Genomic DNA, 23,500 nt, shown 5'->3' with positions numbered 1-23,500 from the left:
GGGAGTTTTCTAATTGTTTTTTTCCCCCTGGAACCACCTGCCTGGCTAGATACTAAGTTGCTGAAAGATCTTGCAGAGGAGGGGAGGGAGGGAGGGTTGGTTTGCCAAGCGGAGGGACCTAATCTACTCTGCTCCCCAGCCCGGTTTAAAGCACCCTGCACGCCTCCCCCTGCGCTCCGCCTCGTCCTGGAGCTCCCGACCAGGCATGTTCTGGCTCACGTCAAGGCTGTCACAGGCAGGGGCCACTCGCCACCTTGTGGTTTAGCCCAAGTTTCCTGAGCCTCCAGGCCTTGGCTGAGATGTCACCGCCTTCAGAAAGCCTCTTCTGACTGCTCTGACTGGGTTGGTTATAAGGCTGTGTGCTACCCCAGCCCTCTGTCCTTCTTTGTGACCCTCAGCACCTTGTATGCTCCCCAGGGGCAGGGCCTCATTTCCCCATCTGCCCCTTTCCTCTGCTCGTAGCGCTCGCCCTTCTCTAATGAGGGAATGAGACCCAGTTCCTGCCTTCAAAGCGCTTGGACAGGGCTGACCTCTGCCCAGGTCTTTGTTCACTGGTATTGAGGGTGGGCCCACGGGTGTCACTTTTTTCCTCCTGTGGGGAAGGAAGAGCCACGTGACAGTGGTGGCAAACACGAAAGAAAGAACTTTTCAAGTCAGGGGGTGTTAAGACTCCGGCTTTTCAGAAGTAACTTGGAGATGGCTATTAATAACATATTTTGCTTTAGGCTTACCAGTTATATGTGTCTAAGTGTATATGTGTACATACATACGCACCGTCACTTAATCCTTATGCACATACTCTGGAGGAGATGGTGTCATCCTGAGTTATTACTATCCAGCTGTCAGACAGGTTACCCAACTGCAAAAGCTGCCCGGTGCACGTGTGATGCAGCCAAGGCTCCAGCCCTGGCCACTGGCCCTCAGTGCAAGTGGACCACTCGGAGCTGGGTTAGGAGTGCCTTTGGACTGGGGACAGGCAGCAAGGAGGGTGTGGGACAGGTTTGAAGCCTCTAACCCTTTGAGCTGAGGCTGCTGCTGTCCGTCCCTCCGATTCTTACGAGGGCGTCCTGTGATGTTTTCTCTCTGCGGATCGTAGCCTTCTGGCCTGTGTGATCTGAAGCCTGGCTCCCTGGGGTGAGTGGGGGAGGCTTGAGGTCTTTGCCAGGCGCATAGCCAGGGGCTTTGCTTTATAAGCCAGGTTCTCGGGTTCCGGTAAGTCTTCCTGTTTGGGTGCCGTCTCTGGAGATAACTGTTGTTCTTCCTCACAAGGTCTTTCTGAGTTGGGTCAGCAGAAGAGGCAGGGCTGTGGCTCACAGGTAGAACGCCCTGATCGCCCTTGGATGTGGACCGAAGATGGCGCCTTGCACGCCTCATGCCCTCTGAAGAAGGGAAACCCTGTGTCAGCCACCCAGAGGTGGCTTCTGTCTTAGCACTTGGAAAACTCAACTCTCCGAGAAGGCTGTGCCAGGTGGTGCGCCTCGCCTGCTGTTAGCTTGGTGTGTGGGGCTCTTGAACTCATCCGGTGAACAGTTATTACCTGAGCCCCTGCTGTATGCCAGGTTCTCCGCTGGGTGCTCAGGGTGATGACATCTCACGGGCTGCGTGGAGGTGTGGGTGTAGACATTGCTTTGTGGAGGGTAGCTTGGTGCTGCCTTTGAGTCTGAATGGTGCTCAGGGAGCCCTGAAGGGGTCAGCAGCAGCCTGGGGGAGGCCAGATGGCATTGCAGCAGCGTGTTAAAGGACGAGCAGGTGGCAGAAGGAGCTCCATGAAGAGTGAAGACCGTGTGCGCACAGGCCTGGAGGCAGGAGAGGGCCCCACAGGCTCTAAGGCCAGTGGGACACTTGTGTGCCTGTATTGTAAGTGCCTCCTGGGGACTGGTGGCAAAGGAGACGGACCAGGTTAAAGGAGCTTGGCTTTCATTCAGTCACCAGCAGATTTCCTTCTTTCTTTTTTCGCCCCAGCCTTATTGGGTTGTAATCAACATACAACATTGCACAAGTTTCAGAAGATGCACAACGTGATGGTTTGCTATATTGAAAAATCAAAAGATTCTTAATTTTTTATTATGAAAAATTTAAAAGACCTGTGAAAGCCAGCAGCCTAGGGCAGTGACCACATACCCATCCTCCCACTGCAAACTTCGCAGCCACAGCCAGCCCTGCCTCCCCTGCGAGCCGCGGACACCATTGCCGCCACGCACACCTCCCCCTTCCCTGCTGCTGATCCCTTTGAAGAAATCCCGGAGTGACGTGTGTATTCTCTCAAGCCTAGCCTGTGGCTTGTGATAGATTACTCTAGGTCTGGAGTGATCGGGTGGCACTTTGTGATTTTGTTTCATTTTCAGAGGAACCACTAAGTTTCCCTTCTTGGTCTTGCCTTTCAGTGGGAAGTTGGTGTCTCCAAAGTGGAAGAATTTCAAGGGCCTGAAGCTCCAGTGGAGAGACAAGATACGGCTCAATAATGCCATCTGGCGGGCGTGGTACATGCAGTGTGAGTGCTACTTGGCCTTCCGGCAGAAGGGGACTGCGGGGGCCCCAAGGTTCTAGCACCTGGAAGCCTGTGCACCTCGGGTCCCCAGAGCCCACTTTCCAGACATTGTGCCTCAAAAGGAAGCCTCTCTTGGGCAGTCTGCAGCAATAGGAAAACCAAGCCGGATCCTAATGAACTGGATACTTCTCGGCCATCAGGCACGGGGGGCCAGTCATGTGGTCATGTAGTTGCCTTTAATCTGCAGGAGACAGACGTGTTAGCCAGTTGCTCACAGCATCACGTGCCCACTGTTAGGTTAGGCGCTTGGGCCCAGTGTTGTAAAGGCAGAGGAGGAAGGAGGGGTTAGTTCTTTTCAGGGGAGTCAAGGAGGGTGTAGCAGAGAGTGACATTCAAAGAGTCAGAGAACAGTTCCTATTTTCAAAGAAGATGCAGACCCAGGCCTCGTTCTGTTTCTAGCTGGCTTTCGTGCAGGTAGATCCTGTGGCCTCTGTAGGAGATCCGCGTGCTGGGGGCATGCTTGGGTTAGGCTGGCATTTCTCTTGATAAGCCAGACTGCCTACCTTACCTATGAGTTACAGATTCTTTTCCTTTATTCTCTGAAATCTCATCTTCGAGGGAAGGAGGGCCGCACCTTGAGGGGCATGTGGACAGAGTGGGCAGGGGTTCCTTCAGGGGTCTTGGTCGTAGCAATGATGTGTCCTCGTTTCTCTGCCCAGATTTGGAGAAGCGCAAGAATCCCGTGTGCCACTTCGTCACTCCACTAGATGGCTCTGTTGAAGTGGATGAGCATCGCAGGCCGGAGGTACTTGGCCCTGGACCATTAGTAGCTGGAAAGGATCCTCCCTCATCAGGAGGAAGCAGCTCTCCCAGGGCTGGGAATAGGGGGTGATTCCGCAGCAGGGGTTCAGGGAAAAGGTCTAGCCTTGCTGCCCTGGCCGCCGTGGTGTCCTCGCAAGGACGAGGATGTGACAGCCCACAGGACTCCCCTCTTCTCTGGCTGGGCTGACCTGAGGACTAAGGGGTGTTCTCTCCCTGGGACTTACCCTCAATGTTGGCATTTCTCTGGACGTCAGCAGGGAGGGATTTGGTCTCCTTACAAGACAGATTATCTTCAACAAAGAATGATCTCAAGGGACGCCTGGGTGGCTCAGTCGGTTGAGCGTCTCTTCTTTTTTTATTAAAAAAAAAATGTTGATGTTTATTTTTGAGAAAGAGAGTCAAGCGGGAGAGGGTCAGAGAGAGGGAGACACAGAATCTGAAGCAGGCTCCAGGCTCCGAGCTGTCAGCACAGAGCCCAGCGCGGGGCTTGAATCCACAAACTGTGAGATCATGACCTGAGCCAAAGTCGGACATTAACCCACTGAGCCACCCAGGCACCCCAAGTGTCTGACTCTTGATTTCAGTTCAGGTCGTGATCTCAGGGTCATGGGATTGAGCCCCATATCAGGCTCCACACTGAATGTAGAGCCTGCTTGGGATTTCTCTCTCTCTCTCCCTCTCTCTCCCTCTCTCTCCCTCTCTCTCCCTCTCTCTCCCTCTCTCTCCCTCCCTTCCCCCCTTCCCCCTTTCCCCCCTCTACCCCTCTCCCCAGCTTTTATGCGTGCATGCGTGCTTTCTCTCTCAAAAAATAAAATCCTTAAAAAAAATGACTTCCAGATCTTTATATGCTGAGATAGGAAGATACTGAAGAAATAGTAAATGAAAAAAAAAGTTGCACAACTGTATTTTATTAACTTTATGTTAATTTTTTAAAGTGTGTATCTAGAGGTACCTGGGTGGCTCAATTAAGTGTCTGACTTTGGCTCAGGTCATGATCTCACACTTTATGGGTTTGAGCCCGTGTTGGGCTCTGTGCTGACAGCTCAGAGCCTGGAGCCTGCTTCGGATTCTATGCCTCCCTCACTCTCTCTACCCCACCCATGCTCGTGGGCACGCGCGTGCACTCTCTCAAAAATAAACTTTAATTTTTTTTAATAAAAAAGAATAAAGTGTATCTATGTGATTGTGGGTGTGTAGGAAAAGTCTAGAAGGATATACAGAAATCCTTTATTGGTGGGTACTTCTGGGAAGGAGGATTACAGTGAGGCAGGTACCCTTTACACCCTTCTGCATTGTTTCAGTGCTATCCAAGCACATCTCACTGTTTGGATGGAATGGGAAAAATTAGAAAGTAACCCAATGAAAGACCCTTTTGAGCTGTGGGGTGTGTCTGATATTAGACAATATTAAGGAATATCATTTTGTTGGGTTTGGTGATAATACTGTATTATCCACTGTGAAGATTCTTCACTGTCAGACCCACAGTGAAGTATTTTTGGGTGAAATTAAATGGGTCTTAACAATACCTGGGACTCGCTTTAATATACTCCAGCCGTAACCAAAAAGCAATCTGAAAGTGAGGCCGGCTCTCTGAGGCAGTCATGATTTCTTTGTTGCCAGAGCGCTTCAGGGATATCTTGGAAGGGGCTCACGTGCATGATGGGAAGGTTGAATACTTTCCACCTAAAACTTCTGTGATTGGCCGTTTGTTTTCACCCTTCGAAAATGTGGCAGGGTCTCCTGGATCAGGCATTCACTGCTAACCCTGGCTCTCTCTGTAGGACTCTTCCGGCACCAGGGCGGAGGGCCCTCTCCCTCTCCCTCTCCCTCTCCCTCTCCCTCTCCCTCTCCCTCTCCCTCTCCCTCTCCCTCCCCCTCCCCCTCCCCCTCTGCCTCCCCCTCTCCGCCTCCCCCCCCCAATCTCTCTCCCTCTCCCCTGCCCAAGCTCTCTCTCTGACCCATGCTCCAATCCGGACCCTTAGGAACCATGCTGCCGAAGCTGCCCTTGGTCATCTGAGGTCGTGAAATAAAAGCACGTCCTTAGGTAGAGGCTGGTCGTAGCACCGGAGAGGCGGGACACGTCGGCGAATGAGGTTGTAGGCGCGTGGCAGGGCCCTCTGAGCCGTGCTGCCCGGGGCTGACTTCCGGTGTCAGACACATCTGTGTCTTCAGGCTGAGTTCTGCCGGTCAGCCTGGATGCCCCTCTTTTGACCGTGACCTGCCTCTCTTCACAGGCCATCACCACAGAAGGGAAGTACTGGAAGAGCCGCATTGAGATCGTGATCCGGGAATATCACAAGTGGAGAACCTACTTCAAGAAAAGGGTACCCGGCTTGGGCTCCGAGAAGAGCATGTGCAGGAAGCCCCCGTAGAGGAGGGAAGGACCGAAGGCCTGTATCCAGACGCTGGCCCCCGAGGTCGTGGCTCCATTGCTGCTCCCGTGGCAGCCAGTGTTCTAGCCCAGCCCGAGCGGTGGACCTGCTTCGGTCGTGTTACCTGTGCTCTCAGTTTCTCCCGCTGCGAACCGGGGCTGTTTATTCCACAGACGCTGGTTGGGAATCTCATCTCTGCCCAGCGTGGGCCTGGCGACGGCAGAGAGCAAGACCCCTCACAGGCCTCCCAGGGAGAAGAGGCCCGGATGGTTCTGGGAGGAGAGGCCGAGGGCCTCATCCCCTCCCAGGCCCCTGAGTGAAGCTCTTTTCTCCTCTTTTCTCCGCAGCTGCAGCAGCACAAGGATGAGGACCTCTCCAGCCTGGCCCGGGTGAGTGCACGGTGGGGCTGGGAGGACCCGCAGAGGAACCCTCCTCTGACGGGAAGCGGCAATGATGTGGGCGGCCCCACGGTGAAGCCCGCAGCCGAAGGTGGTAGGGACACAGGCTGTCCCCACGGCTCCAAGGGGGCCACCCCCCTTCTCACTCAGAGGACATGCAGGCTAAGGAAACAGGCCAGTTCTCTCTGCTCACCCACCGCCTCATCTCTTAGAGCAGCCCTTGCCGCTCCATAAACTAGGGTAGCGCCTCCCTGCGTGATGGGATTGGGAGTTCTGAGTTCACCAGTCCCCTGGGACTTGTCCTTCCCGTTCTGTTGGCGGTAGGATGATGACATGCTTTATTGGCACAAACGTGGGGACGGATGGAAGACCCCGGTGCCCATGGAGGAGGACCCACTGCTGGACACAGACATGCTCATGTCAGAATTCAGCGACACCCTCTTCTCCACACTTTCCTCTCACCAGCCGGTGGCCTGGCCCAACCCCCGGGAAATAGGTAACCCACCTCTGGATCCTTGGCTTCCAACACGCAGCTGGTGTCCTTCTCTGCCAGCCCCGCCCGCCTCCCCTGGGGCCCCCAGGGCAGGATTTGCCTCAAGGCCATCTCTTAGCTGCTGGGCACCATTTATTTAGGGCAGGCTGCCAGAAAGATTGGCCAGTGTCACTGGCATCTGAGGGTCACGTGCACTGAGAGCGTGGGGACTGCAAATGGGCCTTCCTGGGCAGCTGTCACGCCTGTGGTGCCACTGTGAGAAGACGGTGGGGATTTGGTCTGAATCAGTTTGCCATTTCTGATACTGTCCCCTGAGAGAGGATCTGTGCCTAGGCCGAGTGACAGGGCCTCTGACTCACTGTGAAGAAAATCAGGTATTCCTGGGCATGACCTTTTACCTGGCAGCATTCAGGCATCCAGTTACCCTTCAGGGAAGAGCCCACAGACCAGCAGTTAGAACCAGGGATCTCTGCATAGCTGTTCTTGCTCTTGTTGGGATACTCACTTCACTTTTCTTGTAAAAACTCACTTTCTTTCCTGCCTTCTGAAGGGGGAGAATAGCCATGAACTCACAAGAAGGTAGAAATTCCAGCCATCTCCCTTGGAAGAATCTGGAGTGTGAACAGGGCCAGGAGGACCCGTTCCAGGCCTTTTATGTGTTCCTGCAACATTGCCTGAGAAGGCAGAATGATGCCTCTGTCTCCTTTCTGATTCTTGCAGCACATCTGGGGAATGCCGACATGATCCAGCCGGGGCTCATCCCCCTGCAGCCCAACCTGGACTTCATGGACACATTTGAACCTTTCCAGGGTGAGGACTCGGGGCAGGCAGAGAGCATGGCTGCCAGGATCTCCTTTTGCCCAGGACAGAGCACACTGGTGCTTCCCCTTCGTGGAGGGGACTGTTAGAATGGGCAGAGGGGAAGATTTGGAATTTTTCCAGAACTACCTTTTTTTTGGTAGTAGTTGCAAGGTCTGGGAAGCTTTTCTGCCACACGGTTCTCTCTCAAGGGAATCGCCATTCTCATTCCTGCGGTCTCAGATCCTCAGGTTTGCCCAGAACCGTAAGCAGTTCTCCCTCTAGGCAGCAGAGGGCGCTGGCAACACAGCCGCCTCCCAGCAGTGTCCTGCAGTTAGAACTGGGCTCCTAAGAGCCTACGAAACACCAGGCCTGGGAGTATTTCAGAGCCCACACTAGTTGCCAGCATGAGCGGTTCCAATCAGAGGGCCTCTTTCTGCAGAGTTACCTCAGGGGGGAACGCCCTCGGGGGAATGCCATGGCCCTCCTCTGGGTAAGATGGGGCTCAGTGCCCTGTTCGCTTGGATCTTAATTCAAGGATGTGACGGGCACACGGAGCTCAAAGGCCCCCGCTGTTGTCTTTCAGACCTCTTCTCTTCCAGCCGCTCCATTTTTGGTTCCGTGCTGCCTGCTCCTGTCTCAGCACCTGCACCAGATCCCAACAGCCCACCTGCTCAGGTAGAGGGAGTGGGGGCAGGGGGGCCGAGGGCCAGGCTAATAAGTAACCACACAGTCATAAGCAACACACTAGGGCTTGCCAGATCTAGGGCTGAACACACAACTAACGCATAAAGAAGTTATTCTGGCCCTCCTCGAAAGCACGCAGAGATATCCAAGAAGGGAGAGAGACTGTCAGTAAGCAGGCGCCCCTGCCTAAGGCTGCACGTAACCTGTGTGCCGTGAGCTCTGTTCTGACCAGTCTAGAGAGGCTTAGCAAAGAAAAACATGGATCGCTAATAAAAACAAGTTCTGTGTATTTCTCTTACTTTTTACTCAACAATTAACAGTAGTTGGTTATCAGGTGTTGGGGCTGCAGAGCTGAATGAGGCATGGCTCTTTGCCCTCAGGGGCTCTCAGGCTGGTACCCGTATCCAGTTAGACACCAGAAACCTGGCCCCATCTTCTTCCATCTGGCTCTGGGAAGAAGTTCTTCTATAGAGACTGAGATCCTGACAATCGATTCCTTATAGCGTTTCTCTTTTAGGAAGAGGTGACCTCTAGAAGTTGATATGTGAAACTGTCCTGGGGGAACCCCATGAGCAGCTGTGATCCAGGCTGCCTCTGCTCTGTAACAGAAGATGGCAGGGACTTTGGGGGGACCCCTGCTGGACTTCAGAAACAAGATACTCCCAGGCCTAGAGCCAACTGTGTGCAGACAGTCACTTTGTCTGAGCTCTGTGTTATCATTTAGTCCCTAATGGAAACAAGACCCCTGTGGATGCCTGGGGAGACACAGCTCCGTTCCCCCCAGTTAGCAGCCATGGGGACGGGAACCATCGCCTTGTCCCTCTGTCCGGCGGTTCTGCTCAGGCGCCCACCACACGTTGTTGGACTTTGTGGTGTGTTGTACCGGGAAGTGATGGCAAGTTGTGTGATCCAGCACTTGTCCTTCCTTTCTCAGGAGAGCATCCTGCCAGCCCCTGCTCTCCCCACCGTGAACCTCCCTGATGGCCTCATTTCGCCTCCTGCAGCCACCACCCTAGACCCTACGGATAGGCCGGGATGCGATCGAGCTCCCCAACCTGGAGACCCCTTTATCCAGCCTACAGACTTCGGTCCCTCTGCACAGCCTCTGAGTGTCCCCCAGCCTTTCCTCCCGGTGTTCACCATGCCCTTGCTGTCTCCCAGCCCTGCCCCGGCGCCTGCTTCCCCTGCTCTGCCGTTAGCCCCACCCCCGGCCACTGCCTTGAGCCCCCTGGCTCCACCCGCCTTCCTACAGCCGAAGTTTGCTGGAGCCAGCAAGTCGCCCTCCGTCATCACGCACACGGCCTCCGCCACCCTCACCCACGATGCATCTGCCACCACCTTCAGCCAGAGCCAGGGCCTTGTCATCACCACCCACCATCCCACCCCCTCGGTGTCACCCTGTGGCCTGGCACTGCCTCCAGTCACCCGGCCTCCAACCGCTGGGCCTTCTCAACCCTGTTTAACTTTTGTGCAACCCAAACCGGTCTCCTTGACTGGGGGGAGGCCCAAGCAGCCCCCCAAAATAGTGCCTGCTCCCAAACCTGAGCCCGTGTCCTTGGTATTGAAGAATGCTTGCATCGCCTCAGGTAAGTCAGTGGAGGGAAGCCAGAGTCTGGTCTCCCCTTCCTGAGGAATATTTCCCTGTCCCCGAGGCTTGCAAACTTGTCACACACATACGCACACACACAGTGACGTGAAAGGAGTGTTCTGATCTGCATGTGTGTGATCTAGTCTCTTATGTATACCCTCTGTTGTTCTTTTAAAGTTAGTCTCAACCCAGTTTGAAAAAGCATGGTCCGGGTGATCTATAATCTGTCCTAGGTCTATAGGTCTATAATCTGTCCCCTTCAAGGAGAAGTTACAAAACAAAGGTCAGGTACCCTTGTGGTGTTGTCTTTCCTGTGGTGAGGAAAGCAATGTCTGAGCAGCAACGGGGGCTATGCTTCTCCTGGGGAGCACTGTGCAGTGGGCCTGGGCCTGGGCCCAGCCAGGCTGCCCGTGGCTCAGGGACACCACCCTCACCTTCTTGTTCTGGCAGCTGCCTTTTCAGGACAACCTCAAGCAGTGATTATGACATCAGGCCCTCTGAAGAGAGAAGGGATGTTGGCTCCTACTGTGTCCCAGTCCAATGTGGTCCTCACGCCTGCCTCCATTGCCCGGGTGAGAGGGCTCTGGACAGACCCTCAACATCCGTATAACCACAGTGTGGCCCTGTTCTTGGGTGGTCCTCACCCAGCATGACTATAGTTGGGGGTGACCTCTCTCTCCTGTGTCACTCAGGCTCCTGGAGTCACGGAGTTCCACAGTGGCATCCTGGTGACAGACCTTGGCCATCCCACGAGCAGCCAGCCAGCCCCTGTCTCTCGGCTCTTCTCTCCAGGCACGGTGCAAGAGTCCCTGGTGAAGGGCGAGCAGGCCTCTGCCACGGGTTCCAGTGAGTGTGTGCTCCAGCCGGAGCAGTTGGGACTTCGTGGGCCAACTGAGAGCTCCCACTCCTGGGTCAGGGAGACCGCCTGTGGGCTTCCCTAGGTTTGGGGCTGAACTCACAGGATGTGCAGTGACATTTTACAAGCCCGATAGCGGCCCAGGCTAGGAAGTGCTCGGCATTGTGCCAGATCATCCACAGCAGCAGAAAGGCGGCAAGCGTGTGCAGTGTTGGCAACTGATGCACTCGGGGGACCACCGTCCCTGAACTCCTTTAGAAAGGCCTGGCTCTGAGCTGCCTGTTCTGATCCAGAAAAGGGACCGAAGAGTCCTTGTCCGCAGTTTCCAGAAAACAGAAACCACCCAGCCTTGTCTACACATCAACGTAGTCATCCCTTAGTTTTCAAGAACTTCCCATCTGCTGAACCCATTTCCACAGCGTGGGCCTTCCATTGGCCAGATGGTCAGGGTAGAACTGATTTTGCCCAGTGAAGAGCTGAGAAGCCAGGGGTAAACGATCTGCCCGAGGCTCTGCCCCTCATGGTGGGGGTAGAACCAGAACCCAGGCTCCTTCCTTTCAGATGCCACATCAGAGAGGGAGACCAAAGATGCCTTCTTGTCTTAAGTAAAAGCAGGGCGTGGCTGCTCCTGGAGCTCTGTGTAAACGGTTGTCTTTTCTGAACAGGAAGACACGAGGAGGAGAGATCTTTGCTTACAGAGATCAGACAGTACAGGGACTTGTCCAAGGAGGATTGGAGGAACAAGGGCCTCCAGTCCGGAAAGACAAAGACAAAAACTATGAGTCAGGCCCCTACAGTGATGTAAGTTAGGGCTCAGGTAGTGGCCTCGTGTCTCTGAGGCACAGACCCTGGGCACCAGAGCCGCGGGGGGAGTTCTGCCTGAGAGAGCACCACAGGGAGATCGGTGCCACGGAAAAGAGTGCGCTGAGTGGGGCAGCCCCAGGGGCTCAGAGGGACTCCTGAGAGATGCCAGTGACCAGGACATGGCTTGCGTGGGAGTAGGCAGGATTGAAGAAAGTATAAGAGAACGTATATGTAGCGTTGAGAGAACAAAAATAAACAGGTACCTGGGTACTTGACACACAGGGTAAGAACCAGAGCCTTATAGATGCCACGGAAACCCCAGATTGCCTCCACGTGGCTTTTTAGGAGGTTGGGTTAGCAGTCACACCTCCCCTCAAAACTCGCCGTGTCCCCCAAAACCTGTGGCTGGTCAAGCTCAGACCGTGTTCCCACTCCATGTCCAGCCAGCCTTCTTCAGGCCTTGTCCACACCTAGCAGAACCTTCCTTGAGGTGTTGGCAAGCATTTCTACCGTTTGTGCTCTGTGGTCGCCGTGGGAGGTTCCGGATGGGTTTCCAGGGTTTGGGATTTGCAGGGGTTCCTTTCATGGGTGAGGACCATTCCAGCTGCTGTAGCCGGCCATGTTCTAAGAGGAGTCTCTGTTCTTCTCAGGTCGAGATTGCCCAAACTCAGGGCAGGCCTCTCCATGTGCTTCAGAGCAGAGCCCCAGTCCCCAGTCTCCCCAGAACAACTGCTCAGGGAAATCTGCAGACCCCAAAAATGTGGCTGCTCTAAAGGTATCACAGGTCTCTCTCGGGTCTTGATTTCCTTGGAGGGTTGGGGAGGAAAGGAGAATATCAAGGGGCCACTGGGGCAGCTGCGTCCCTTACTAGGGACACAGAGGAAAGGAGGACCACGCACTTGGCTGGTGCTCACCAGGCTGGGGTGTAGCATCAGGACCCTGGACGTTTGCTACCTTAACCTCGAGATCAGGTCCCCTCTTCCCATTCCCCCACCTACCAGTGAGGCCTGAGCCCCGGAATCAGCATTGAGCCCTGTAATATGCCGGGAGGCCGCAGCTGGGAACTGGGTCCGTGGAGGAGGGGTCTGAGGGTGACTGGGAGGTGCCGACCAGCAGCAGTCGTGTTCCCTGCCGAGGTGCTCCATTCTGCAGGGAGGGGAGGTGGCCTTACAGAGCACCGCATCACAGTGACCCTTTGATTCCCCAACAGAACCGGCAGATGAAGCATATTTCAGCTGAGCAGAAAAGGCGCTTCAACATCAAGATGGGCTTTGACACCCTTAACAGTTTGATCTCTAATAATTCCAAGCTGGTGAGTGGCATTGGGTGGGTGGGGAGCCGCTTCATTGGCCTCGGTGCCGGGTGGACAGGCAGGGTCACCGTGGCCGCTGCGGCTTTGACCCCACTGCCCCTCCCACAGACCAGCCACGCCATCACGCTGCAAAAGACCGTGGAGTACATCACCAAGCTGCAGCAGGAGCGGAGCCAGATGCAGGAGGAAGCCCGGCGGCTGCGGGAGGAAATCGAGGAGCTCAACACCACCATCATGTGAGACTGGGAACGCGGGGCCCGGGGCTGGTGCCTTGCGCTCCTGTGTGCGTGTCACAGAGGCCCCGTCACCCGTAGCCGCCTCTCTGTTGCAGCACTCTGGGTTTTTGTCATCCTCCTCCTTCCGAGGCCCCCCCTCAGGCCTGCCGTGGCCGACAGTGGGCCGGCCCTGCCTGTTCGGTGCCCCGGGTCCAGCTTCACCGCCAGCCGCTCTGAGCTGCCTCTGATTCTGCCTGTTGCAGCTCCTGCCAACAGCTGCTCCCCGCCACAGGAGTCCCTGTCACCCGGCGCCAGTTCGATCACATGAGAGACATGTTTGACGAGTATGTGAAAAGCCGGACCCTACAGAATTGGAAGTTCTGGATTGTATCTTTGGGTTTTCTTGCTTCTCCCACCCCCCAGCTGTGGGTAGGCTGAAACAACAGACACTGACACCCCAGCGATTTTAGAAAAAATCCACATAAATGGTTGTCGTTGGGCTCATCCAACAGGCGGTGCCGGCTTCCGCCTCAGGAGAGGGGCCTGACCAGGGCTGTGGCGTGAAGGGAGTCGGTCGTTGGTGACCGTCCCGGCTCACGGCTTCCTGGGGAGGCAGAACAGGCCCAGTTTGCTCTCTCGGTGCCTGGGAAGTAAAGACACTTGGTTGCAAGGAGCTAAAGCCGCTTGTAGAGGCAATCCTGTAGGAAGGAGCTAGGGTCTCAACTGACAACTCCTGGCAGCCATCTCAGTCCTTGGGGTAACTTACTTAGGGAGGGTGAGTACTGCCCCTGTGATGGATGAGAAACCAGGGCTCACGAACGACCGAGTGGCACAGTCAGGATTTGAAACCAGCTCCCTCGAGGCTGTTGTCTGGGTTTGGACCACGTGGCCTCTGATGCTGTCATGAGGCACATGCACCTGAGCGCTGGGGTCTGTCTGGGGCCAAGGTGCGCCCACACTCAGCTTCCAGATGTCAGCAGGGCCCCTCTGGGGGACAGCTCCTGCCTTGTCCGTACCCTTCCAGCCACATCTCTGCCTCAGACGGTCTGCACACGTGGGAGGTTGGCCACGTGCCTCCACCTTGTTACTGACACACTGAGAAGACAGTTGTTTGGGAGCAGAGGATTTTATCTGCTTTATTTGCACTCTGACGGCTGGTTTTGAAGAGAGGAGAGGTGACAGACACCGGCTCTGTTTGCTTTGCCTGGCTGGCCCAGCCTCCCTCTGCCCTCATCACTGATGGAGCTGGGTGACAGCTGGGATGGGCCAGAACCTCTTTAGGAAAATGGCACGTTCCTCATTGGGCTGAGGCTTGGACCACAGGCACTCATGGCTCAGACCAAGGAGAAAATGGAGCTCATTGCCTTCACTAAGCTGATTGCCTAGGATGGTTTGGGAGACCTACGTAGAATGTGACTAAGAGCCAGCATGTGTGTTTATCACCAGACACAGGCCTCATCTATCTCTAGACAGGCAGCTTCCACCATTTGGTCTGCGGCGTGCCTCTCCTATTCTTGCCGGTATACATAAAGACCGTTGGTTTTCCTGTCGTTGTGCCAGGACCCCGTGCCACACCAAGCAAACCTCTCAGTCCCTGCCTCTGGCCTGCTCAGTGGTCATTAACCTGTTGCTCAGTTACAGTTAGATGGGAACATTTTAGGGGAATGTAAGGGTGCGTCTTAACCTAGATGTCTGCCTCTCGTCCACTGTCTGTACAGTCACTTGCCCGCCCCGGGGGAATTGATCCTGGGCAAGCCTGTAGCTGGGCTTCATTCTCCCCACTCTTGGTTACATGTCTGCTGGTCCTCCTCCTCGCTTACGTTTCCTTTAACCCACGTGCAATGCAGTTCAGTATCATCATCAAGCCGCTGTTTGAGTCCTTCAAGGGGATAGTGTCCACCAGCAGCCTGGAAGAACTGCAGCGGACGGCACTGTCCTGGCTGGACCAGCACTGCTCCCTGCCCGTCCTCAGGCCAAGTGAGTAGGGGCTGCATGGGGGCCGAGGCGCCACGGGGCTTGCCAGCCCCTGCACGACAGTCTCGGAGAGAGGAGGGCCTTCGCTGCAGACAGCGCTGTAGCCAGGCCAGGCTCCACCGTGAGCAGCCGCTCCAGCAGGGCCGGGAGCGCGGGATGATGCTGTGTAGGAGGCCCCGAACCGGAATGTGCCAACCGCAGGGCGGGGGCAGAGCCCCTGGCGCCTCTGCTTGGCTTCCTACCATCCCTGGGTGTCACCGTGCTCAGGTCCAGCTTGCGTTTACCGAGCACCTGCCGTTCACCAGGCCGTCTCGGGTGCTTTCAGATGTTTTCCGATTTAATTCTTGTAACTAACAAGGCGACGCCCACACGTTGAGGTTATAGAGGGGTGACGTGAAAACAGGTGGACATACAGGAATGGCTTGGGATTCTCTGCCCGTCTGCAGGGTGGGAGGCATGATTCGGAGAGTCACCCTAGGGGCAGAGAGGCTTTGCTGGCATTCGTCCCTCAGTGAGCTCAGCGCCTCTGCTTTGGCGGGCATGAGAATTACCACACGGGTCGTATGTGTAACACCTTGCGTGCCATCCGTCGGGCTCAGAGCTGCCGTGTGTGCCTGTGTCCCTGGGCTAACCTTCCCCTTTCTTCCAGCGGTGCTGAACACCCTCCGGCACCTGAGCACCACCACCTCCATTCTGACAGACCCATCCCAGCTGCCGGAGCAGGCGGCAGAGGCTGTCACCAGAATTGGCAAGAGATCGGGGGAGTCTTAGCGCCTAGCAGGCACGTGGCCGCGCAAGATGCCTCGAGGCTCTTCCCTGCCTGCGGAGAGGATGCTGCACCCCATGCCTCTCCTGATGCGGAGCTCAGGGCCCCCCTCCAACTCCACTGGCCCACCGGGCCGCTCAGAACACTGTGCTCAGGTCTGAAGCAGGTTCGGGTCCTGCCAACAGCAATAGCCCATCTTTGGGAACCCCTTGCTGTGAACTCTCACTCAGCGACCTCAGTCGTGACCTCCCCTGCCCTCGGGCAACCCAGACAAAGTCCTGTCCTGCTGGCCGCCTGCCAGGCCCATGGTGCCGGTGCAGGGAGTAGATGGGACAGAAGGGGCAGGGCCTGCTCCTGTGAGCTATAAGAGGCATAAGGGTTCCTTTCCGGTTCTGTCCTCAGACTTAGAGATACTCGCTTCTGTCACCCCTGGGTACTCGGACGGCTCCGAGTGACTCCTATGCCACTCTGACATGCCCACGGGGCAGGTGGAAGGCGTCTCTCTCCCTCCCTCAGACTCTGACCTTGTAAGTAGGTTTGGACGGCTGCTCAGGCTTGCGCACGGTAGGCCGCCTCCCACCGCACGAGCCACCAGGGAACCTCAGAACCCATGTGCACAAGTGGTGGGTGTGAATGCACGCGGGACAAGAAGGAAAGCACGAGCAATGCAAAGCTGCCGCCCTGGCTTAGAAACCCCCTCAGGCGGCACTGTGGTCTGGGAGTGACTTCGTTCTGCCTGGTGTTGTGATGGCCACACGTTGCTGACTTGAAACCGTGGCAGGGACTCGGGTGGGTCCTCCTCGGGCATCGCCTCACTGCATGGCCCTCGTTCTCCGCTTGCTTCCAAGCCATAGCCTCCGGTGAGCCAGCAGTGTTCCGTGGATGCATACAGCCCCCAGGGTGGAGCGTCTGAAAGGCCAGACTCCATGGTGCCGTCATCGGTCCAGTCATCTTGGCCGGATTGTTCAGCCAGGAGCCCCAAACCGTAACAGTTCTCGGACCAAAGATGTCACCACACCCAAAGTCTGTCCTGTCTCGTGTTTGGAGGAAGAAATTGAGTGTTGACAGGCAGAACTCTGAGGCAGCCAGCCTTCGAGCTGTCTCTGGGCACCTCCAGATCAGGCAGTGAAGAGCTACACTCATATTTGATCAAGGTGGAGGGATATCGGGGGCCACGGCCTGCTTCCAAACATGGGAACTGCAGCTGGGGCGTCCAGGCCCGTCCTCTTGCTGTACCTGTCGGAGGAGCCACAGACGGAAGGGCGGGCGCTCACTCTAACACTCAGGAAGCCCAGCCCAGGGTACCTTCTTGATGAAAGAATGTGCTTCTAACGTTCTGCTGTGAAGTTCGGAGGGTCAGTGAACTTCCCATTCAACCTCTGTCCTCCTGGCCAGAGATGGAGCCTGGGCGGTGCTGGGCAGGCCGGAAATCCTGGGGCAAGCTTTGTGGGGGCTCCGAGGGCTGCCTCCTGAAAGGTGGGTCCATTTGGAGGCTCCCACTGCTTCCTGGAGGCCCGCCGAAGGCGCTCGGGGGCAGCCAGCCCTGCCTCAGCCTCAGCTGATGGAGAACAGAGGGGGCGTCCTCTCCCTGCCGCCGTCGCTGCTGCGGGTCACCGACCAGCCACCTGTTCCCTCGTCTGTGCTTCAGCTTCACAGAAGAGCAGCCTGGCGGCATCCCTCAGCCTACCGCGGAAAAACGTGTTTACAGGCCTTCCAGATCACTTCCCTCAGGGGTGAGCACACAAGGCTGGGCTAATCCTTAATATCCACTGGGAGGTGGTAAGAGAACTCGCCGTTCACCCCAGGACAAACGTGAAGTCTCCCTTCAAAAGGGAGAAGACCACCACGGTGAGAACGCATTACGGTCAAAAGGAAAACCACATGATGTCCCCAGCTATGAGGGCTCGTGGAGGGTCATGAGCTCAGTCCCTTCCACAGTTCCTGTGCCTTTGTAAACCGTGTGGATGGCCACAGTGCTTGGCCCACCAAGACATCTTCTGAATTAGCAGCCTTCCACACACCCTGTGCTGGGAGTCTTTTTTTTTTTTTTTCTTTAACTCCGTGGGATATAAAATTGGCCTCCTGCTTCTTTGGCCTACCTCTCCTCCTCTCCCTTTTGCTGAATTGATGTTCATGTTTCTGTTTTGTTGAATATTTAAGGCTGTTGGTCACGTGAGACTTTGAGGTGTGTGTGTGTGTGTGTGTGTGTGTGTGTGTGTGTGTGTGTCCTAGCAGACTGTTAACTAGATGCATGTTTTTGTTTCGAGATAATTACTTAAATCCATTTCTCTTGGTGCTCACAATTACCACGGCTGTAGGGCCACAAAGCTGTATCTCTTCTCACAGACACGATTGTTTCTTGTCCCGGAATCATTTCTTGTTTTGGAATCTTGCTCAGTGAACATGGCCAGAGGGGCCCAGCCAGCATGCAGGGACAGTGAGACCACTCTTCCAGCAGCCTCCAGTGGATGCTGACCATGGGGCTGTGCTTTGTTTACGCTCATTTTCACCCCTGCTCCTGTCTCTACTCCCAGAAAAGAAACATTAAAATGCTGACACTTTGGAGAATTAGAAAAACAATCTGAAAAGGGGGGAAAAAAAATCCCATCTGGCACATAAATCTGAAAAGCATTTCTGTGAAATCTTTCTGTGCCATCAGTTCCCTTCACACTGCTGCGTGCTCTGTCACAATGAATGGGACATGCAGGGACAGGGCAGGTGCCGCCGTGGGGCTTTCTGAGACTTGGCGGGCTGTCCCTCCGTCTCTGGCCTCAGGTGGTTCTGCACCAGCAGTCACCCTTCACCCACCCAGGATGCTTCAGCCCGTGCACCCTGGCCACCATCCAGCCGTTTTTCTCACACTGGAGCAGTGGTCCCAGCATCAGACGTTAGTGTTGATGAGATGCTAACAGGCATCACGGGCTCTTGTCAGGAGGAAGGAACCCCCAACGCCGCCCTGTTCCTGGAGCCTCTGCAAGAAGAGGTCGCCCATGTGTCCTTGGGCACCCGGCTTCCTCAGCTTCCTGTCCTTGTGACCTGACCCCTTCCCCTTGCTAGAGGTTGGGCCTGAAGGTTTTTCTGCTCTGGCCAATAGAAAGATAAACCTAGACTGTGAGGGAGCGTGGCACCCCACGGTGGTGCCAGCCCCCTTTGTCTCACCCCAGGTGAGGGGGTGCAGTGGTGAGTGACCCGAGAACTAGAAGAACGAGAAGTGGGTTTGTGGTTTCCAGGCTCACAGGCTGTCACAGTGTAGCTGAAGCATGCATCTGCATGGGGCTGGGCTGTCCTCAACGGTCTCTACCCCGCTGCTCACGGCCCCGCACGCCGGGTGCAAGCTGGCCCTCGCGCTCTTTTCTGTCTGGTGGGAAGTTACCTTTCCTTAGAGATACCCTGCTTCCCATTACACACTTTGTCAGTGGTGACACCCGCCCACCGCTCGCCGGGATTTAGCTGTGCCAAGTGTTCCTGCAGTCGTGGTCTCGTCGAGGGAGTTGGGTGCCCTGATGTGGGCACCATGGCAGCCGTGGGCCGTGGTCTGTGCCTCGTACGTTCAAGAGAATCTTCACCACGTCTGAACACGGACAAAGGGAGAGGAGGGTAGGGCTAGAGGGTGGAAGAGCTTGGACGCTCAACACGTTTGTACCGTTCAGTAGTAGTCTCCTTGGCCTTGAACCCGTCTGATCGGAGAGGCTGTGGGATCAAGGAGAGGCCTTAGGACCTACCGTGCACATCCACAGCTGCTCCATTTTCTTTTCCTTCCGAGGATTTGGCTTTCTTGGCTCATCACACGGGGGCTCTGTTTCCTTGTCGGGGTTTTTGCGAAAATCAGCCTTTGAGAAAAGAAAAGGGAACTTTTCATGTTGAATGTTGGCTTTGACTCTGTGTGTGTGTGTGTGTGTGTGTGTGTGTGTGTGTGCACGCGCGCGCATGTGCGTGTGCATGTGCTTGCACAAGCCTGCCTGCGTGCATTTACTTAATGGAATTTTATTTTTGTGAAATTCCTTCCCAAGTATGTAGCAAAATTCACCTCCCTCTCCCAGTCAGACTTTTGGTGCCATAGTCAACCCTGGGCATCGCTCATTTGAAGAATTCTTTTCTGGGTTTCTGAACAGAGGTGTGCTACTCGCAAAGCTTGAGGTTCTGGAAGGTTAGGAGACACTGACACATTTTTCCATAGAGTTTACGTCCTACAGTTGAAGGGTCTGAAGGGCTCTGGCTCAGGAGACATGACTCCAGGCTGTGTCTCTCCCAAGGGAGCTTGAACACAGCCCGTCCCCTACAACGCCCTGCTCTCTCTGTACCCGAACCTTCTCGGACAGCCCTCAAAAGGAAACCAGATTCACCTACTCACTTTGTAACACCACGGCTGAGCCACCATGTTCTCTTCCAGGTTTCAGTTTATTGTGTACCTGGCTCGTTTTTTCTGTTGTGAGCTCTGGTGATTGTGTCAGGGCTCCATTAGGAGGAAGTTTCCTCTCGTGGTCTGAAAAACAAAACCGGAGAAGAGCCTTGTTAATCAGAGGCTCCCTCAGGCCTGTGCCATCCAGAACACCACCCCTCATGCTCCGCTGTTGAGAAGCACGTTTCCACCAGCTGTATTCAACACTACAATGCAGTTTTAAAACTATATTTGCATCCGAGACAATAAAAAGCTGTATTTTTTTGAAAAGCCTGTGACATGTGGTCTTAAATGGTACTCTGTTGGGCTGTGGAAGAGATGATTCAGGGAGATGGGAACAAAGTGATGTCAAGACGGGCTCACTCATTCTAACCTTGAGGGATGGGTGCAGCCTACGGTGGAGGCCTTGGCGGCGAGAAAAGAGGCCCGAGGTGGGCAGGGGTTCCTGAAGAGAGGCTGCTGGGAGGGCCTGTGACAGAAGCCCAAAATGACCAATTCTTCCCATGAACTCTCCAGGGCCTGGTGTTCCAGGCCTTTCCCAGGTGGACAGAGCTCAGTGGTGCTTGTACAAGCTGCCCATGTCCCCATCGGGAACCTGGGCAGATGGCACCTGGCCCATGCTGTTGAACAGGGTGGTTGTGACGTTCACATAAAACCACGTCAGGGTGTGCAGTCACCCGTGGAGCACTGTACTTAGTATAGTCGGGGTGCCTGGGTGGCTCAGTCAGTTAAGCGTCCGACTTTGTCTCAGGTCATGACCTCGCAGTTCGAGCCCTGCGTCGGGTTCTGTGCGGACAGCTAGGAGCCTGGAGCCTGCTTCCGATTCTGGGTCTCCCTCTCTCTCTGGCCCTTCCCCTCTCGAGCTCTGTCTCTCTATCTCTCTCTCTCTCTCAAAAATAAACAACCATTAAAAAAAAGAAATTTAAAAAAAAAGTATAGGTCATCATCAGAATGGCTAACACTGGCCCCAGGGCTGAAAGTCTTCTGAGTCATGGTGATGGCCCCAGGGAGCTGTGGTCTCCCTGCTGACCCAAAACCATAGGTGGAAAACGCAGGGAAGTTGAGCAGCAAAGATGTCCCGTTGCCGTGCTGAGAAGACTTTGATGATCTGTGTTTAATTTAGAAGCTTCTCTCTTTTCCATACCATCTTCCTGCGTCCCCCACCGCAGTCACTTGTGCCTGGAAGGTGACCCAGTGAGCCAACCAACTCGTGCTACCTCTTGCGGGCGGCCTAGCTCCTGTACAGAGCTGCCAGCCTGTCTCACCAAACGGCCCAGATCTGAATCTCTGACTAAAATGCTGTGGGTTGATACACCGGCTCTTGTCTGATCAAACCTGATGCCTCCCCCAAAGAAAAAGTCTCAGTGACACAAAGCAAGATTTTAGGTCTTGAGAACAGGAGGCCCTAGAAAGAAGTGAGTGGTTCTCAGACTCCTCTGGGCTGAAGAAACTCAATTTCCATTGAGCAACAGGTGTCTGCTTTGCTCTTTTTAAGTTTTTGAACGCAGCTCCATGTCATGTGTGGAATCTTGAAAGATGCTTGGGACGGGGCACCTGGTGACTCAGTCAGTTAAGCATCTGACTCTTGATTTCAGCTCAGGTCATGATCTCATGGTCATGAGATCCAGCCTCAAGTCCAGCTTGGCACGGAGCCTGCTTGGGATTCTCTCTCCCTCTCTCTCTGCCCCCTCCCTCTCTTGTGCACCTGCACTCTCTTCGTTCTCTCAAAATAAATGTAGACTTTTGAGAAAAAAAAAAAAATGCTAGGGACATAATTCAGAGAAGAGGGTTAAGTTTCGATAGACTGGGAGAAGGGAGACAGAGCAAGCAGAGGGAGTGAGGCCAGTGTTCTAGAGACTTCTTTCGCATCAGGCTCTGGGCTCCATGGGGCATGCGTGCCCCTGGATAGTTCTCAACCTGGTGGTGTTGCTATTCCCATTTCATAGAAGAAGAAATCAAAGTAGTTGCCAAGGTATTAAGGCCACATGGATCAGAGAAGTCTAAAGAATCATTTTATTTTTTACCTTGTAAATAGCCTCTCCACCCACCAAATGGGGAGGATTATCCTTGACTTGTCCTTCCCCTCCCCTCCCCTCCCCTCCCCCACCTCTCCTAATGCCAAGTCTGGTCAAGTTCATCTTTTAAGTCTCTTCCAAATACATTACCCACTTTGCTCCATGCCGCTGCTGTCACCAGATCCAGGTTGCCATTATTTCTCAACCAGTTCACATAACAGGGCCCCACTTGCTCTGTCTTGTGGTCTTCATCATAGTGTGAGTTTGGAAAAGCCCAGGTCCAGCCACATCACTCCTGTGCTCAGTCCATCCAGGGCCTTCCAGATGAGGGCCAAGCCCTGGTGTCTATTTCCCCCACCCCGCCCCATCTTGCCCCTCTGGCCCCTGCTCACTTTCCCCACCTCATTTTCGCTCGTTTCGGTTCTTTGAACGTACCATGTTCCGTTGCATGTTGTTTCACTGTTAAGGTTTTTCCAAGGCTTCTTTCCTCTGCCCAAGCCTCCCCCCATCTCCACGCCTTCTCCTGGCTCACTCCCATTCTTTCTTCCAGTCCCATTTCTGAGACCTCAGGTCTTCTGAAGCACGTGCATGGAGTCAGGCCTCAGAGCACCCTGTGTCTGCTCAGGACACCTGTTGAGTTTGTCATTATCATTTATCTTCCCTAACAGGCCCTGAGGCCCAGTGGGGACAGGGACCCGGTGCTGATGGTCACTGCTGTGCCTAGCACAGAACTGTCGCACAGCAGGTGCACAGGTAACCTGCTGAATGAGCCCTCCAGCATTCCAGCAACCCAGCTGCCCCTTCCTCACATTTGCATCAGAGAGGTGGGGGTATGCGGGCGTGGTGAGAATTCAGGAGAGGGGGAGGGGGACCATCAGCAGGTGCAGATGTCAAGCTGATGTAGATGTTGAGGTTAAGTGGTTGACCTTAACATGTTTAACTTTTTCCTTTTTTTTAGTGTTTATTTACTTATTTTTGACAGAGAAAAAGAGAGAGCTCGCGTGAGTGGGTAAAGGCAGAGAGAGGATCCCAAGCAGGCTCTGTGCTGTCAGCACAGAGCCCGCTCAGGGCTTGAACTCACAAACCGTGAGATCATGACCTGAGCTGACGTCCAGAGTCGGATGCTTAACTGACTAAATCACCCAGGTACCCCTTACATGTTTAATGTAGAACATCAGCTTTAGTAATTTAGATTGCAAATAGAACAATCTCTAACTGACATTTGAAAGCATTTCACTAGGGCACCTGGGTGGCTCAGTCGGTTAAGCATCTGGCTTCGGCTCAGGTCATGATCTCCCAGTTTGTGGGTTCAAGCCCCGCATCGGGCTCTGTGCTGACAGCTCGGAACCTGGAGCCTGCTTCGGATTCTGTGTCTCCCGCTCTCTCTGACCCTCCCCCGCTCATGCTCTGTCTCTGTCTCAGAAATAAACATTAAACAAAAATTTAAAAATAGTAAATGTGCTTTTTAGTACTATTTACAGAATTGCATACCTGCAATAGCGTTGGTCATTTA

General features: G+C 54.7%; 1 protein-coding gene across 1 annotated transcript in view; it reads left to right on the top strand.

Moving 5' to 3' along the window:
* The window catches only part of MLXIP (MLX interacting protein), a 59,735-nt gene extending 39,490 nt beyond the window's left edge, over nucleotides 1-20,245 (top strand). Inside the window, exons 2-17 of the mRNA XM_027044259.2 lie at nucleotides 2,385-2,491; nucleotides 3,208-3,293; nucleotides 5,545-5,634; nucleotides 6,030-6,071; nucleotides 6,405-6,576; nucleotides 7,294-7,383; nucleotides 7,958-8,049; nucleotides 8,993-9,644; nucleotides 10,097-10,218; nucleotides 10,339-10,492; nucleotides 11,957-12,081; nucleotides 12,517-12,618; nucleotides 12,727-12,854; nucleotides 13,097-13,220; nucleotides 14,681-14,810; nucleotides 15,457-20,245. Coding sequence (XP_026900060.2) covers nucleotides 2,385-2,491; nucleotides 3,208-3,293; nucleotides 5,545-5,634; nucleotides 6,030-6,071; nucleotides 6,405-6,576; nucleotides 7,294-7,383; nucleotides 7,958-8,049; nucleotides 8,993-9,644; nucleotides 10,097-10,218; nucleotides 10,339-10,492; nucleotides 11,957-12,081; nucleotides 12,517-12,618; nucleotides 12,727-12,854; nucleotides 13,097-13,220; nucleotides 14,681-14,810; nucleotides 15,457-15,578 — 2,338 coding nt within the window. The 3' untranslated portion in view covers nucleotides 15,579-20,245. The remainder of the gene's footprint in view (nucleotides 1-2,384; nucleotides 2,492-3,207; nucleotides 3,294-5,544; nucleotides 5,635-6,029; nucleotides 6,072-6,404; nucleotides 6,577-7,293; nucleotides 7,384-7,957; nucleotides 8,050-8,992; nucleotides 9,645-10,096; nucleotides 10,219-10,338; nucleotides 10,493-11,956; nucleotides 12,082-12,516; nucleotides 12,619-12,726; nucleotides 12,855-13,096; nucleotides 13,221-14,680; nucleotides 14,811-15,456) is intronic.
* Nucleotides 20,246-23,500: the final 3,255 nt, after the last annotated feature.

The sequence above is a fragment of the Acinonyx jubatus genome, chromosome D3 (genome assembly GCF_027475565.1).
Source record: "Acinonyx jubatus isolate Ajub_Pintada_27869175 chromosome D3, VMU_Ajub_asm_v1.0, whole genome shotgun sequence".
NCBI lineage: Eukaryota > Metazoa > Chordata > Mammalia > Carnivora > Felidae > Acinonyx > Acinonyx jubatus.
Note: the sequence above shows the minus strand (reverse complement) of the source record. Positions and strands in the feature narration are given on the sequence as shown.